Source organism: Podarcis liolepis (assembly GCF_965112155.1).
Source record: "Podarcis liolepis genome assembly, chromosome: 4".
Lineage (NCBI taxonomy): Eukaryota > Metazoa > Chordata > Lepidosauria > Squamata > Lacertidae > Podarcis > Podarcis liolepis.
The window spans coordinates 45,774,801-45,793,311 of record NC_139558.1 but is presented as its reverse complement, the minus strand read 5'-3'; the positions used below and the strand labels follow the sequence as shown (position 1 = coordinate 45,793,311).

Below are 18,511 nucleotides of genomic sequence, written 5' to 3'. Positions count from 1 at the left end.
CTTCTCCTTGTGCCCTCAATCTTTCCCAACATCAGGGTCTTTTCCAGGGAATCTTCTCTTCTCATGAGGTGGCCAAAGTACTGGAGCCTCAGCTTCAGGATATGACCTTCCAGAGAGCACTCAGGGCTGATTTCCTTCAGAATGGATAGGTTTGATCTTCTTGCAGTCCATGGGACTCTCAAAAGTCTCCTCCAGCACCATAATTCAAAAGGAGTTTAGCTGTTTTTAAAATTTTCTATAATAGTGAACAGGGAAACTTCACACTTCAGGTTTCCTGAAGCAAAGTTCTGATCTGGAACTGAGATTAAGGCAGCACCGTACAAAGAGTTCCAAGCCAAACTGGGCAGTTTTCTGAATTTGGGTCTGAGCTGAATGTTATTGCACAGCCTGGATATATAACACCTTGGATAAGCTTAGATCAAGCATGCTACAGCCATGAGTGCCTTTCCTACTTCGGTATTTATCAGCACAATATCTTAGCAGTTCATTTTAGGCATTCTTCCAGTGCTGCAGTCCTACAGTATCAATCTAGTTCTAGCAAAATCAGTGGGAGGTTCATTAAATTTTTAAATGCTGTTCTCTCCCCCCCTTTTTCCCCTTTTGGTCAGCCTCTTTCTTTGTCTAGTTTTTCGTTTAAAAAATTCATCTGAAATCTGTCTCATTTAATCTTGCAAAATCCCTTCTGGTTTATTTGTCTTAAATCAATTGCTGCAACTTTATTGCTAGTTTATAAACTTATTTATTTGGGGGGGAAACTGAGGTCATTGTTTTTCAGGGAAGAAACTTGTATTCAGTCAGAGATATGTCAACATTCGTTCCAGGCTTCCTGAAGCTGATGGGCATCTCTCTATAAATATGAATAGAAAATTACTTTTGAATTATGTGAGATGGTTGTTTTAAGTGAAATAGGGACGAGGAGTTCATACTTGACATTCTTTTTTACAGCTTCTGGTGCTCTTTTTTTGGAAGGAGTAACTTAGTTTCCCCCCAGTTATCTCTTGATGTTTGTTAAGTTTTGTGTATTTTCAGACACACAATACTATGTAGGGGCCAAATTGATATATATCATCTTGACTATTCATTAACACATTTTAATGCAGTGTTCACTGAGTATAGTGGACATTCCACTAGAGTCTGAAAGCAATGAAGCAACAGAGTACAGCATATGGTTTGTTTGTTTGTTTTGGATTTTATCAATGTTCACATAAATGGCAATATTCTTTTAAAGAAATTTAACATGCACAAATGGTCTTGTAAATTCACTAGTTATAAGGCCAGGTTATACTTCTACTCAGAAGTATGTCCCATTGGACTAAATTAGGCATATTCCCAGGTTAGAGGGTATATTATTGCAGTTATAAGCACTTGAAATTCTCTCAGTAGAATAATTATGACACATACGCCATGTAATTTTTTGTTTATTGTCATGATGCTATAGCAGTGGGCTGTTTGGTAGCCTATACTATTGAGGAAACCTTTAAAAAAAGTATTATTAATGATGTTTATGAGAGTGTGTGCTGTTAACCCAAGACACAGCATGGTCTACAATGATAATAATGAATCTTTGGTCTTGAGCTAGTGAAATAGTGCTAGGTAAATTTCAGGTGGATTACTTAGGCATTACAAACAAACATAGAGCGGCAATCCCAGTGGCCATACTGCACCAGGACTCAATATTTATATGATACCTACCTAACCAACAAAGTGAATAGGGCTGGATCTAGGCACATCAAAGAAGCGTTTCAGTTAAACACGTTGTAAATTTAAACAGGGAAAACAGGTAGAGAAAAACAGGACCCCACAGCACCATCTGGTGGCACAATGTTATATTGCATATACAACACTTTTTCTTTACCAATTTAGCTGAGTCCTGGTTATTCTCTTTCCCTCTGATAATAAGCTAGTGATGTGGGAATGAGTAGTAGATTCCTTGTCATTTGGTGCTGTTTGTTAGGGATATTCCATTCTGGATGACACCAGACTCTGTGTGTGCATGTATATGTGTTTGGAAATGGATGGGGGTTTGTTACATTTTAAATTATTTCTCCCCCCCCTTTTTAAAAAAAACCCCACAACTCCATGCATATTAGGCCACTTATGCATCGCCAAAAAGAAGGAAATGCATCATCCAATGGGGTATGGGTGAGGAGGGATACAGATTTGCATAAAATTTGCATATGCTCGTATATATGTATCATTGTGCATTTAGAACCGATTACTATGATTTACATAGAAACACAGTACATCTCACCAAGGTGGGTCAGACTGTGAGCAGGTCACCTGTGTGCCTGCTCCATCTGCTGTCCAGATGCTAATTCTTGATAGGCAATTTCACACACTCTGCTTTCTCTTCTTCTAGTTTCTTACCTTTGAAGCAGACGTTGATTGGACAGTCCTGCAAATAGAAATCTGTCCTCTATAAAATGAGATACATGGTCAGTCTAATGCATGTAGTAAGCTAGGAAGATAAGATTGTTTGTTTGAGCGGCTTCTCTGTGTGAAATGGTCTGGACCTTTCATGCAAAACTGAGCTGGCCACATATTATACCAAAGGTAGATTTGTATGTTCCTGGCAAGCAAGGCTGAACATCTGTTTCTGTTACACTTACTGGGCTCAGGTTTTGAATTTATCTTGTGCCACTGAGATCTATAGGATCATAGGGTTGAGCTGGCGAACAATCTGCCACTAATGTAGCCAATTCAAACAGCTTTCAAAACAACTCTGTAAAATTAATACTGGCAGTCATTTGGCTTTAAAAAAAAAGTTTTCACACACAGTTTACTTACACTGTTTTATTTTTGTCTCAGTTTGCAAGAGGGGAAAGCTTACTGTGTCATGATAACTTTGTATTTTTGCCAGTAAAAGAGTAACATCAAAAAGAAAGCTGCACATACACCTTGTTTATCTGCTCTGAAATTATGCACTCACCTTTTATTTATTTTATGGAAAGAAACCCTATATTTTACCTACTTTATGGTGTATGTTTCCTCAACCATTTTCCCTTCCTGGGTGTGGAAAAATTAAGGTTTTTTTTTTAAAAAAATATTGCTAGTGTGTGCAGCATTCTTAGGAATAAAAGTTGATAGAAATTAAAAAAATTAAGCCTGTTGCAATTGTTTCAGCAAGTCATGTGACTCCATGACTGCATCATGATCACAGGTGTCAAACAAAAAGATACAGTGGTGCCCCGCAAGACGAATGCCTCGCAAGACGGAAAACTCGCTAGATGAGAGAGTTTTCCGTTTTGGAGATGCTTCACAAAACGAATCTCCTATGGGCTTGCTTCGCAAGACGAAAATGTCTTGCGAGTTCCTGCAGGTTTTTTTTCCTCCCCCCCTTTTTCTAAGCCGCTAAGCCGCTTATCAGCTGATCCGATCAGCAGATAAGCCGCTAAAAACCGCTAATAGCGCTAATCCGCTAATCCGTCAATGGGCTTGCTTCGCAAGACGAAAAAACCGCTAGACGAAGAGAATCACAGAATGGATTCTTTTCGTCTTGTGAGGCACCACTGTACTAGTTGTTACAGAATTCAGTGTAAACATGCACAGTGCTCTTTGCATGTTTCTGCTGCTGAATCTCAAGAGACTGGACAGCATTTACGTGAAGTTGAAAAAAACAAACAAATATTATTTGGATATAGGATTGTTCAGGTTTTTGAGAATGAAACTCTGTTATAGATCTCTTTGTGGAAAGCAGGTAACTTTATTGCTATGACTTTAAGCACCTTCTGTTTAAACCTCAGTGTTTCTATGGCAGAAGTCTGTCAAAGTTCTGCATTCCACTGAGGGCATTTCCAGGCTGTCACTATTTTGGGGTGGGATTTGGTCATATCCCATCTGTGTAATTAAATCTGACCTGAACCCCGGTGAGAAGCAAACCCACTTCTCCAAAAGAGTGGACTTTTTGCAATAAGGAAAATGACAGGGAAATAGATTGGAAAGTGTGGGATAACACTGGCTTGACCCATGGTAATCTGATCTCCCCACAAACAACTCTAGCTGAATACTCATTAGATAGCTGATGTCTCTGCAAACAATTCAGGCTGAATGCTAATTAAATAGGTCATCTGGGAGTGACCATAGAGGTAGAATTGAACTGAGCTAACTCGACTTTAGTGGGATTGTTGCTTTAAAGTAGAGACCTGTGTGATTATCCTGCTTTGGCGCTGTGTGAATAATTGTTTTGTAGTATGTCCATAACTTTGTAGTATGTGTATAATTGTTCCCATTTGATGTTTTCTAGGTGTTAGGAAGATAAATGTGAAGCATTCTAATGTAATGCTTAAGTTACATGTATAATGCTAATTGTTTTAATTGTCTTTCTAAGTGTCCCCAAGTGCATAATTACAGCTACTGCAAACTGTTCACCAGAGAACAAAAGCTCTGGCAAACACTCCACCCGCCTTGTAAGTGCATTGCTGGTCACCTGTTAGGCTTGTTGTGAAGGGTGTCCCTAAAATATTCCCCTGCAATTTACCTGTCAAACAATGGAAAGCATCCCCTCCAAAAACAGCATACATGACTGCTGAGAAAATAAACATTCCTTTGATTAGAAGCCAAATCATCTGGAACGGCTACCACGATAACTTCAGAATCATGAGCTATTTTACTTAAAATGTGGATGAGAGAGTACACTGCATGATCTTGCTCACGCAGATTATGCTTGTGGTGTTGTTGTTGTTTAGTCATTTAGTCGTGTCCGACTTTTCATGACCCCATGGACCAGAGCACGCCAGGCACTCCTTTCTTCCTGTCTTGCTTGTGGTAGGGTATATTAATTATTACCTCAAGGGAGAAACACTATCTTTTTAGCATCATCATACTCTTTTTGAGGGCGAATCACTGGGAATATTTCAGGCTGAACCCCTCTTACTATTTATTCCATAGTCCAGGGTGGGGAATCTGGGTCTTTCTTCAGGCTGATGTACTCTAACTCTCATAAGGCCCAGCCAGCGTTGCTAATGATCAGGGAAGATGGGAGGCACAGCAGAGCAACAGTTGGAGGGCCACAGGTTGCCTACCCCTGTTGTAGCTTGTTTTCATATTTATACATAGAATTAATGCAAACAGATTAACATACAGATAAGCACGAAGCTTAAAAATGGAAGCTGATGATTTTGTAAACTTCCAGTCAATTTTATTAACCTATCTTCTTACCTTCAAGTGTCGTTAACATAGAGAACAAAGTATTACATCTTAAAGTATGATGGGGTTAAACTGCTCCTAGAAAACAAAATACTTTGAAAAATATATTAAATTAAATATATTATACTACTAGTAGGTTCCTTTCAGGCACAGAACAGGGCTATATATGAATCAGGAAAGTTTTCAAAGATCCATCTCACATTCTGCATGTCACTCATAAGCACTATGTGTTTTACAAACATAAGGAAATGGGAGAAAGGTGGGTTAGCTTCCGGGTGAGGTTGCACATAAACAACATATGTGGTCACTTGTTGCTTTGTGCTGGAATCCCAGGGTGGGAGCCAAGAGTTGGAAGCAAGAGTTGGAGTAGGAAGCAAGAGGATTGTAGAGGGAAGCATTCCTTCCCTGCCTTTTGCTTCTACACTGCATATCATGCCCTGTTGAGATTGCTTTGTGGAGAAGCAGTGGCTATAAGGATTTTTGCACACAAAGTGATTCTAGCCTAAGATGTCATGGTAGCGCCAGAAAAAATACTGGGGCACAAGGGTTGAGGGACCTTTGTAGAGGCTTGCACCATATGCTAGATTTCTACAGGAGAAATGTGGCCTCAGTGCAGATTGTAGACCAGGCACCCCCAACCTGCGGCCCTCCAGATGTTTTGGCCTACAACTCCCATGATCCCTAGCTAACAGGACCAGTGGTCAGGGATGACGGGAACTGTAGTCCAAAACATTTGGAAGGGCTGAAGGTTGGGGATGCCTGTTGCAGACTGTCCTGTACTTCACTAATGTTCAGTAGCTGAACGTTACAAGTCTTGAAAAAAGTATATTTTTTTCTATTGCTCACAAGCAGATCCAAAGCAAGCAAAAGCCTTCTTTACTTGACTGCAAATGTCCACAACTCTTGCCTCTCCCTTCCCATTGCTCCAAGGGCCAGTTACTCATCTTGGGGATGTCCGGGAAGGAGCAATGTAGTGACAGATGCTCTGGAATACCTTCGTCCAAGCAAACTGCACCAAATAGTGTCATTTTGCCACTGAGGAACAGATTTCTAGTGGAAGGAAAGACAGGTGTGCTGCTTTGTTACTCCTTCAGCAGCAGAGTGGGTCTTTGTTTGTTTATTGAAAGAACCGCAAAACCAGTGACGGTGCCCATCGGCAGTTAGCTATGAACCAGGACAGGGGAAAGGAGGTGTTCAGGTGCAGCTTGATGTCCCCCCCCAACCCCCCCATACATAAGTGGATATTTCCTTCACAAGTCTCTCACAAAATTAGTTGACAATTTGGAAGAGTGGTTGAGACTTGGTTGAGACTTTTTTCCTCCTTCACACTTTAGTTTCCAGTTTAATCCACACTGTAAGAATGAGGCAACAGTGGTGTGTACCAATTCTTCTGCTTCTCTCTCAGTTCTGTGGATTGGTGCAGTGCCTTTTAGAAGCTAATAAATCTTTGAATGGGAAAAGTATTGTTTATTCTTTTTCAAGTTTCCAAAGCTATCCAAATTTTAAAGCAGCTGTGGTTAACCAGTGGTCCTCCTATTTAGACTCCCACTACCATGGGAGCTCCAGGCAGCATGGCCAATAGTCAGGGATGATGAGAGTTGTCATTTACGAATATCTGGAGGTTAGCTACCCTTGATAGAAGAACTAAATCAGCCTTCCTTGACCTTCCCCAATAACTTCCATAAGTGCATGGCATGTGAGAAACTGCTTTTGAATCTGAATTACAAAATTTACATCCCATAGCTTAGGTGAAATGTCATTTTGTCATTTGTTTCTTACGGGTTTAAAACCTGTGGTAGTTGTGGTATATGAATTGTTTAAAGTTCATTGCTGCTGTTGAAATACAAATCTTACATTATGACAACAGGTCTAAAACTGAAGGTTTAAATCTAAACATTTTATATTCTGCTTGATTTATGTGCCTTATATGTTTCGATCTCATCCTGGTTTATTGTAATTGAGAGAATGAGTATTTGCGTACCCCTTACTTCTATAGTTGCTCTATTGTCTATTTAACATGCTCTACTTTTGTACGTAGGTGCTTTTACCTTATGCTGGCCTGTGGCCATAATGAAGATTTGAGTTTGACTTACTTCATGATAACTGTTTACACAATTGCAGCCGATCAACAACAAAGATTATTTTTAGGGATTCTTGCCCATTTGCATGACCTTACCGTTATGGTTTTTCCAAGGTACATTTTGTCAACCTGAATGCTATGGGCAGCTGTCATCTCTTGCTTTATCCCCCCATATAAACTGTGAGGGAGACCAATCTAAGGATCATATTAAAACAATGAATGACAAAAAACCACAGTGGACCAAATGATTTATATTAGTCTTTCTCTCCAGAGTTTCTGGAATAGCAAGATGGGAGAGAATGGTGAAGCAGCTAAAATATCTCCAGCGGCTATAGCCTGGCTCAGCACTTCAAAAGAATAACAACATTCTAAATTTTGACAGACAAATCCCTTCATGCTACCAAAATGATATGTGACGGGTATTTTCCTTTGCTCTCCTGCAAAACAAGTGCTTTTTACAAGCAAACTGCTAAAGATATTGAAATGCGTTATGAAGGCAGAGACTGTGTGTTGCAAAACTGTCTATGTTCATTTAATTCCTGCTCTAAGAGTTCCAAAGTGAGTAGAAATGTGTTACAATAAGCAGTAAGTGAGATTTGGATGAGAGTTGAAGCAGTTGCTCTAAATGATGTACTGGATCTGCAAGGAAAGGGTTGTATTTCATGGTGACTGACGGAATTAACAAATGTGGTTCATCCCACAGCATCTCTGGTCAGCAGCAGCAAGTATACAAAGAGGCAGCTCTGCTAAAATGCAGAGTAATATTTACAAACACTACCAAGTTGATGTGCTCTTCCATTCTAGTAGAGGTCCATGGCTTAACTTAGCTATATATTTCTAGGAGTCAGATGCTTCTTCCATTCCAAAATGCCTATATCATCACATATTTTCAATCATGCTTTTAAAACCTGGATACAGCTTCTCTTAAAATAAAAGAAAGAAAGAAGGGAAACGAAGACTTTATCAGGTCCATTCTCCCAATACAGTGGTACCTAGGTTTACGAACTTAATCCGTTCTGGAAGTCCGTTCTTAAACCAAAACTGCTCTTAAACTGAGGTGCATTTTTCCTAATGAGGCCTCCCACCGCCGGTGCCCTTCCACCCTTCGGATTCTGTTCTTAGACCAAGGTAAAGTTCTAAAACCAAGACACTATTTCTGGTTTTGTGGAATTTGTAAACCAAATTGTTCTTAAACCAGACTGTTCTTAAACTGAGGTACCAATGTATATCTTAGGTCTAAACATGATTGAATTTAATGCATAATATTAAAGAAATAAGAAAAGAATGTAACAGGAATAAGAGCGTATATGGTCCAGTTATCTATCTAGTATCCAGGGTTCTCTGCTTGGTTCTGTTGGCTGGATACTAAGAATAGATGTATACATCTGCAAAGGTACTGTTAGAATTCTATGGGTCTTCAGCATTAGTGGTACAATGGTTATTCACATAACTATCTTTAAGGTTGAAGGATTTCCATTAATTTAGTGAGTTCCTTACTTTTCCGGACATTGGATCCAGGTTCACATTCAGCAGAATTCTCCTCTTGCTGGAGGAAGCTGAGAGGAGGCAATCTTAACTAGCTCTTCCCTCCCCTTGCAGTGTCCCTTATCCGTTTTGAGGGATTGTGAGACCTAGAGAAACATGAAAAGTACTGCAGGGGATGGGAAGATGGGAGAATAAGTTAAAAAAAAGAAGACGCTTTACTCTTCTGCAGAGCCTCCTCAAGAGGTTAATGGCTTCCATGAATGGAAGGGCTATATTTTATTTATGGAAGTCACTGTAGATCCAACTCATTGTGTATAAGTGCTTCCATAATTATCTCCTTATGGTGACATTTTCTTAAAAATGGTGGTATGAAAAGGCCGTTTAGCAGTACACCTACTACTTACCTTGGACCCTTTGGGGTGAGAAAAATCAAAGCAGATGGTGAATGACCACTTGTTTCAGAGAATAGTAGCTCCACGTTAAGGATGGTCAGGGAGGTTTAACAGACAATTACTGACATAATCCATATGACCCCATATTAGCTGTGGATTTTGAGCCAAAGATGTAACCTTTGCCCAGTGATTGTGCTGTTGAATTTGTTTGACCACAATCGAAAACAGATTTGTGGATACAGAAGTAAGCACACTTAGCTCTGCATTGGGTTGTGGACTTTTTCCCCCAAACAAAGTGCTGTGCTTTTATGGATAACCCTTTAACATGGCTTTGCATGCAAACTTTCACAGAATGCCTCTCTCCCACCTCCTCCTTCCCCAGTAAAAAACAAAGGATAGAGCCCAGGAACTAGGGCAAATACTTTTTTTCCTTTTTATTTTGTGTTCTAACAGAATTTTAGTCAAACATTGAGTACGTGAACATATGACAGTTCCTTTACTGTTTCTCGCACAGCTGTTTATAGAAGAGGAATACTTGGGCGGAATGTTTCTAAAGCCAAATATGGCGGTCTCCAGCCATTTGGAGCCTTTATCTCACATACTCTTCCTTTTCTCATTTGTTTGATTTTATTTAATAATATGACAAAGCATTATAAGAAAATCTTTTCTTTAAGTAGTGTGAATATCAAATAGTACCCATTAATCCCTGAATCATGCTATTCAAAGTGCTTAAATCTACATTAAAAATAGAAGAAGAAAAGTATTCCTGGTGAGACTTGAACAAAAAAAAAAACACCTTAAAAAAAGAGAAACCAAACCTGCTAACACCTACAGCGTAGCTGTGGTCATACTGCAATGCTTTACAGTTACTTCACAACTCAGATCTAAGCTTCAAAAATATAAAAGAAAAGGCCATTGCACTGATTTACCTTTTGTTGGGAATTTGGAGAGTGGAGGGGAAAAGTTCTGAGATTTGCAATCTCATTAAAGGCCATTAAATTCCATCAGTACTTGGCAGGTGTCTATAATAGCCATCTTACATTTTCAAAGAACAAAATGTGCAAAGCTACTTTGTTGGTCCTGGCAGCTTTATTTGCTTGATGTGGTTTATTTGGCACATGCCCAGGCTTTAATTTTGGTGGTGGTATTGGGGAGCACATACTAACAAAATAACATTATTAGAAAAGGACCTGAGTTAACTGTCACAGAAATGAATATTGTTAGGCAAATAAATGTCTATATACATCCTAAAGGCTCTTGAATATGACTTGCAGATGCTTCCTTTCCAGTTACAACATGAGACTGGATATTTCCAGTGTACAGGTTGAAGCCCACAAGCACCTCTAGAATGCAGGTTACAAATTGTTTCACCACATTGCATCTTATCCAAACCAAACTATAACTTGGCAGTCAAACAAAACACACAGTATCTATTATAGCAGCCGTTACTGGTCAGCTCTTTAGGAAACTCCCTCCATCTGCGGTGAATTCAATAGTTTCAAATTGTCATTTCCAGCAGTTAAATTGTTGCATTTTGAGTGCAAGACAAACAAAAAGGTCACATTCTGTTCTGATGTAAGTTAATCAGCATTAGAAGTGTGCTCCCAAAAGGCTAGTGCCATATGAAAAGCAATCCTACTATTCCTCCCTCTCATGGTTCTTATGTGAAATGTGACTATTGCATCAGTATGTGTAAATATGGAGATTAATGCTGACTGCGTTAACATTCAGTGAATGAGGAGTTAATTGGCTCCGTTAATGTCTATGACAAACTCTCCTTGAATTCTGTGTGGGCAAAAAAATCAGTCCTGAGGTTTATGCAGAGAATGTTTCCCAGAGCCATGTTCCATGATCCTTCTTTAACTTTTTAAAGATGAAATCATACATTTAAAATAAAACTAGTTTATTTTATTCAATAACATTAATTGTTTCCAACATTTCTGGGTCTGATTTAAATATTACTCTTTTATAAAATATTGATGTTTGTTGGTATTTACTTTTGCAACCTCCTGAGATCTTCTTTAAACAACCTTGGAATTAAAAAAAAAACCTTCTAAATTATTACTACAAGCTTCTTCTTCTTCTTAAAAAAAAAGATAAGAATGAATAATAAAGAATTCTAAATTCTGGATGTATCAGCAAAAAGAAAAGGCAATGACCAAACTTTAATATACATGGGGACTCCAAATCGGCTGCAAAAGAATTTTCTCATACTTCTTAAAAGACAACTTTTTTGTAATACAATGTGACAAACCATATTAGATATTGTCCTTCTGCTTTCCTTTGGTTTGGAAGCCATCACCGTAAATCTCTGCGGGGTTTAGTGCACTTCAGTGCCTATTGCCATACTTGCCTGATGAATGTAAATAATCTCATTTGAAGAATTTAAAGCAAGAAAGAGATCCACTGGTCCCAACCAAAAACGGAGTGGGGGAGGGAGTCACAAACACATCCAACACTTTCTCAGGAACTGAATGAATTAGAGTCGGCATGTTATTATCTTTATATAAAAGGAATACAACCAACTCATAAAATAAAGCATAACACCCTATTTTTCTTTCTACATACTCCATAGTGGTTATTGTGAACCAAGTGATACAGATGGGTTGTGTATTTTTATTTTGTTTTGTTTTGTTCCACAACTATTAACTATGTGAAATGTTAAGACATTTAGACCACCTGTAATTTCACTCTGTGTGGTGCTGTAAAAAAGGCAAGGGTAAGGGGGTAAAGTGTAGCAGTGGGATAATGAATGAAGATGGGGCTATGAGTCGTTAGTGGGGTCCTCCTAAGAACAAATGTCCCCCCCCCACACACGCACACACGCACACTGGTGAATTGCTGCAAGCATGGCCGCTGGGAATCAGGCTAGGCGGGCCAACAAATGGATAGTGCTTCTGGATTCAACATAACTGTCCAAGCATTCCCAATAAATGTTTTAAAAAATAACACTCAAACTATACTAATGAAGCAAAAAGGTTTTCCTATCTATACAGCAGTCTCTTCATTTTTTCTCTTTTTTTAAAAAATGCAAATATACAAATCCCAATGACATATAAAACAAAGTCAAAATGTGAATGGCAGGAGACATGGGTAAAACAGGAAGACTGATGCTACAAAGAAATTTGCAAAAACATATGTACAAGACCCTGTTTTTCCTCATATTTCATAGATTGTAATGCATGTTTAACAGCAGCAGTCGAGGATGTAGTTCCAGGCACCAGACTGCAGACTTAGCTTCTACACAAGGGGGGCGAGTTCCCCCTTGCATTTATGTCACCAAATGACACTTGATATACTGGTTTCCCGTGGTAGGAGTGGCAGTATCGCACTGTTTGTGTGAGCCTCGTCGGGATTCTGCTCCCTGTTAGTTTTTGTCTGTGGCCTCTGCCCATTAATAAGTGTCATAGGGATGTTGCAGTAGGTATGCTGGTTACCTATTGAGGTAAGAGGCAGGGTGCCAGTAGGAGGTACGTCGTATTCATAGCTTCGATAATAGTGTTTCTGGCGCATCTGGGAATGATACGTGTTATGAAAGGTGGAGCGCAGATCAGGATGGGCCGTGGCAAGAGCCGTGGAGGTAGCAGCAGCCATGGAAATTGCTGAGACCGTCTGCAGTTCCCCAAAGGGGCCCTGCTCACTGACATCTAAAACCTGCTCGTGTGTGATGGGTTCTATCCTCTTAAAAGGCATTTCGTACTGTAAACGTTTCCAGAATTTGGAATTCAACTTGTTGCATTTTGGTCCGTGCCATTTAATAACAGTTAGGAGTTTGATGGTATGTTTCAGGGCCTCAACCTCCTGGTAGTTCATGATTCCCCGAAGTTCACTGCACTCAATCAGTATCACTTTAATTTCTCCCGTAACTAGCATGTTCCGAAGCCTTGTTTCCAGTTCAAAGATACTCCAGCCTCTTCTTACCACGTAGTTTGGAGTCATGACAATGATCAGTCGCTTGCTTTGGTCTACACATCTGGCCACGTCTTCTATGTATGCTGTAAAGCAAGAGAGGCTCAAGGTCAGGCAAAAATTATACCGGAGCTTCAAATTGCTTAAAAACAAAGTCCTTTTTATTTATGCATTATGCAAACATTCAGTGCAGATTTACAAATAACTATTTGGTCTGGCATGTGTGGTAAATAAGAATTTCCCCCAAATAAGTTCCCATTCTTCATTCTAGGAACCAATAAAGGAATACCTCTGTTGCAGAGTGAAACTTAGCTTGTACGGTAGGCTGATGTATCTGCATGAGAAAGGGTGGAAAGAGAGAGGAACCTTCATACTTCCTAGGGTGTTCTAGTGCTGAGCTGTTGATCTTCCTTAAATGTTAGACTGATGATATTAGGGTTGCTGACCACACCTCCTACTCACCTTTCTTTTCTCTGTGCCTCCCTCATGAGAGCAGACATACAGGGCGCTTCCTTCAGTTGAGATGCAAGTGCAAGCATGGCTCAGTGCATCTCCACCTTAGCTAGATAAAACTATTATTATTATTATTATTATTTATTTTACTTTTAGTAAGACTTACAGGGGAAGAAAAGAATTAGAATATTTCCTTTAAAAATGCATTTCCAATAATAAATGCTAGCTTTCTTACTTTCCTAAACCTAGAGTCTCAGTGTAATTATGTCCAGGGTAAAGTGTGCTCCTCGAACTGGGTTTCTGTATTCAGTTCATTTTCTGCTGTGCATTCAACTCAAATACTAACATAGCTTTCATTTGTTTCACTTAGAACCGGACACCTTTCTTTAAAAAGGGGAAAAGTTCTAATAACAAGTGTGTGGAGATATCTTGTTCCTAGTAAGGCTGAAAAGGATAAAGTCTGGTCTGTAACTGGGACGTCCAAGTTTGGATAGTTCTTATAAATGAGAAAGACAAAGACTTGGCCCAATCCTCCACAATGCAGGTCAGTGTCATGGAGGCTTTCTGCAAGGGAATAATATATTCCATTATGTTTAATAATGTGGCTCCTTTCCTGTTCCCTGGAGAAGGAATAGAGCTCATGGATTTTTGGTAGCAATCCAACAGAGCATTGGATGGTGGGAGACAAGGGGTGGTAATCTGCCAAATCAGCATGGAGGACATGGAGAGGGTTGACACCTCCCACTAGATGTGACAGGCAAGGTCCAACCAAATTTTCTGCCTCCTCTTCAGAGGTAGGAGCATGCCCAGGCCCATGCAGAGCTTGTCTGAGGGCTGGGACAGGAGCCTTGTTAGAATAAAGTTATGAACTCAAATAAAAAAGCAGCCAGTCCCTGGCAGGGCCCCCCAGCTAGCTTAGCATTCTAAAGCCCTGGGCAAGTGTATCTGGCTGTCCCCTTCTCTGCACAGGCGTCAGTAGGAGCCATCCCACTCACCAGACTAACCCTATCTGTAGGATGTGAAGGAGATGGTCTGTATAAAGTCTTCTGACTATTTAGTGTGCATTTTCCAAGTTTTTTAAACCCTTTGCCTCTATTTGTGTTGGCTGAGTGTGTTTCCTCTGCTCCCTGTTCTCCTTTTGATTCCTGCTGTGAGGCATTAGTTTTCTTCATCATTTATTGTTTTTCGTCCCCCTTCCTCTTTACATTTGTGATGATCTGTCATGGAACAACCCCCCTGAAGAAGATAGAAGTGGTTACCCAGACCTCGTGGATGATTGTGAAGTCCTATGCACCCATTCAGCTGCATGTCATTGTGGTTTTCCAATGGTTGACATTTTTAAGGTGGCCATATGGGCTTCTCACACCTTCACTAGACACTCAAAGGTAGATGTGTTCTGTTCTGCTGATGTGGCATTTGATAGGAAGGCCCTGCAGAAAGTGGTGATGTGTTACAGTGGCGCAGGGGAAGCCTTCCCTGAGTATGTTTATTTCTCTACTATATCCCTTTCCAAGAAATGTCCTCCATCCTGATCTGCCAGAACATGCTAACTTGAAATGCCATGAATTTCTATCTTCCGATTAGGATGGAGGGTATTCTGCCCGCCTCTCCTTCTTCTGCACTGTTTGGTGGGTGTAGTAGGCTTAGGGCATCTGTGCTCAGCCAGATATGTTAGAGCTTTCTATTACCCTCTTTCCTTGGGACCAGGAACTTGTTACTTCAATGTGTTATCCTGTTTGAGGATGGTCAGTATGCCTGTTGAAGGTTTTGTTTCAGGTCTCTTGTGGGCATCAGTGACTATCATAGGATGAGGGGGTCATCTTTGCTCTCTCTGAGTTGGTCTGGTGAGTGGGATGACTCCTGCCCCTAAAGAGAAGGCAGAAGACCTGCCTGTCACATCCAGTGGGAGGTGCCATCCCTATCAGAGGAATGTCCTCCAGCCTAATCTGCAAATAGAAATTCACAGTAAGACAAAATTCCTGTTTTCCCACATAAACTATGTTTAAGGCTGATTCAAAAATTCAACCCAATAGAACATTTCTGCAGTAGTTCTTGTTGTAAAAGCTGAGTTCTTAAATTTCCTTGCAAACTGAACCTACTTTTTCACAGTTCAAAACAATTCAATGTCCCATTATTTAGAGACATAATATTGTGTCATTGAGGAATTCCACAAAGTTATGTGTTGTCTGCATATTAATTCAGAGGTTGATCTTGTACAGGCAGGGCATAATGAAGCCTTGTTTTGCCCCACTGTTTCTCTCCGTGCAGGAACTGTGTCAAGTAGTTAAGGTATAATGGAAGGAGTATGTACACCTCATTACTCTTCCAAGGATTGTAATTCACCTTATTTGAATCAGGAGATGAATTAGACAAAGATATCAGAGGCATGCATAAATTCCCTATTCCCAGGGTTTTCTTCAGCCGGAACTCCCAGGCAACGATGGGTGATCCGCCCTAAAAAAAGGTCAACAAGAAAAAAAGCCCTTCCTATTTCCAATAATGGACTAATGAGGCAAGTGTCATGTTAGCCTGCTATATTTTGTGTGTGTGTGTACAACTGGGCACTGTTATACACCATGGGGATTCCTCTGTTCATGGTCACTGCATTCATGGCAGGATTGGACTGAGTGCCAGATGTTCTAAAATTTTTGGTTGAGTTGAACCCCCTCCATTGTCCCATTTGCAGAAGGCAAAGTTGAAAGCATTTCAGTGGTATTTAGGGTAGATGGTAAAAATCCACCAGAAATTACTAGCGATGTTCTGGTGGCTCATAGGCACCATTTTGTTTGACAAGAAGTCTCTTAGAGTCAAAACAGGAATGTTGTTCTTACTCTTGATTTTATTAGGAATAATACTATATCATCTGAAGCCAGGTTGAGGAAGATATTTCCAGCCCTCATTTTGGGGGGCTTTGAGGTGGTGGTGATAATGGTGAAGATCACAGCTGTGAGGAGGAGAAGCATTGTGAAACAGGTGCATTGAAAAATGTGACCTGAGAGGCATTTTCAGGGCACTTCTGAACAGTTTACAGACAACTTTCAGCCTGGTCTTATTGTCAAGTGATATTTTTCACAATATGTTGTAACTTTGAATAATTTTATTTTGTATCCTCAATTTTTGGATATTGGATATTGGGTTTGCGTGATTTATCAGTGTGTAATGGACATTCATTTTCTTCTTTGTTTTAGCTAAAGAGAATACATTGAATCTAATATTTGCAACTGGTAGTATTACTGCTAAACTTTACTACAGTTTTTTATGAGACAGCATTGAAACAATACTGCATTAAATATATATCTTAAAATACACACACACACACACACACACACACACACATATGTAAAGGTACTGGTATACAAACAAACATGTATGCATTCACACACAGAATTGAAACTTACTTCCAGTTGGAATCAAATCTCTATCAGGAATGAACAATTTGTACCCATAATGCTTTTCAAGCATATCTGGTAGGATCTCAAGAGCAAATCTTTCTTCTTCTCCCGTTTCCTGATTCCACTGGTCAGGATCCACTTTGGTGTATGACAGGTATGCATCATAATCTTTGTTATCTGCAGTTTTAAAGGGAAGGGGAATAGAGACAGAAGAAAGATAGAAGACAGACTTGATATTTCCCCTTTTACCAAGAGACATAGTCTGATCTGAAATCTTCTGCCCTGTTACCAATTTTGCCTCTTTCTCCCTGCTTCCGTACTTCACTGTCTGGCTATTTTTGCTTCATTCTATGTCTAGCCAAGTATATTCTCTTCCTTTTTCTTGGTGTTAGGAATTTTTTGTTTGTGAAGCAGAATATTTGTTTGTGAGACAGAGAATCGCCTTATTGGAGGGGTGGCTTTAACAATAGGGACAAATTCCCTTTTGGACAAACTTGGAAATTTTAGAGGATAGAAGGAAGAGCTTCACTCATTTTGATCATGAGAAACAACCATCTGCATTTAAGCAGAATTTTCTATTTAAAAGCTGATCCCTCAGGGTTCCCAATTGCTTTTTAAATTTCCACTAGTTTAAAATGTTACCACTCCCTGAAATCACCCTGTCCATTTCAAGCTGGAAGCTGTCACCCGAACTTTCGGCTTGTTTACACACCATAAGTTTAAAGCACATGGCTTCTGGAGCTGTAGTCTGTTAAGGGTGCTGGGAATTGTATCTGTGAGTTCCTTTGTAGGAAGTCATGTGCTTTCAATATTCCTAACATGTATGATGTGTACACAGTTGTGTGACAAAAAGTACAGGCCCATCACTGGATCACAGCTCATGTTTTCAGTTACTGAAAACTTAGGAGGACGGATGTGCACATAGTGAAAATTCAAAAGTAATCACGTACAGATTTGTTCTCTAGCATGTTATAAGCAGAAAAAAGAGGCAGATTTCTGGATTTCGAGAACACATTTTGAAAAAAAAATATGTTTCAGTATTATATGCTCTACTGTTCAAATCATTGTTGGATTCAAAATTAGTATCTTCATTAGGATTTCAGGATTCAAATATGAAGTTTTGAAATTTGCTTTCAGAAGGAGCTCTTTTTAGCCAGCATGGTCCTGCTTTCACATCTCTCTTGCACGCAGCATAGATGTATGCCTTTCTCCCACAAGAACCAATACCTGCGTGTGGCACTACTGTCAATGGGAATAGGGATGGTGGCAGGGAACTCAAGTAATACAGCGAATAGGGGAAGGGGAAGGAGACTAGATCATCCCTTTGCTAGTAAATTAAACTGAAATTCTATGGCTCAACTTGCCCATTTTAAGAACTACAATAAAACATGCATAATTGGGATTGTTGGAAAAACTGAAATTATAAATGCAAAGTTTTGCAAATAATGTGAGTGAGAAGAATTTGTTTGAGAAGTAACAGATCAGCCCTCCCCTCCCCACCCCACTTCTAACATTCATTTGAAAACAAATCTGGTGGATGTAAGTATGTATATGTAAAAAGACAATGGAGACTGCAATGAAAGCCATCCTTTTTATTTCTGTTTCAATGAACCCAGTTCATTGCATTAAGGTGAGCTTTTGTTTTGAACATAATA

General features: G+C 39.7%; 2 protein-coding genes across 9 annotated transcripts in view; one reads left to right on the top strand and one right to left on the bottom strand.

Annotated features, from left to right (window-relative positions):
* The window catches only part of LOC310704623 (craniofacial development protein 2-like), a 574,437-nt gene that overhangs the window by 67,398 nt on the left and 488,528 nt on the right, over window positions 1-18,511 (top strand). The window lies entirely within an intron of this gene.
* IL1RAPL1 (interleukin 1 receptor accessory protein like 1) overlaps window positions 10,242-18,511 on the bottom strand; it is a 657,222-nt gene continuing 648,952 nt past the window's right edge. For all 4 annotated transcript variants that reach the window (XM_083498268.1, XM_083498265.1, XM_083498266.1 and 1 more), the window contains 2 exons: window positions 16,863-17,033; window positions 10,242-13,097 (listed from right to left, as the gene is read on the bottom strand). In XM_083498268.1, the coding sequence (XP_083354394.1) occupies window positions 12,379-13,097; window positions 16,863-17,033 (890 nt within the window). In that variant the 3' untranslated portion in view covers window positions 10,242-12,378. The remainder of the gene's footprint in view (window positions 13,098-16,862; window positions 17,034-18,511) is intronic.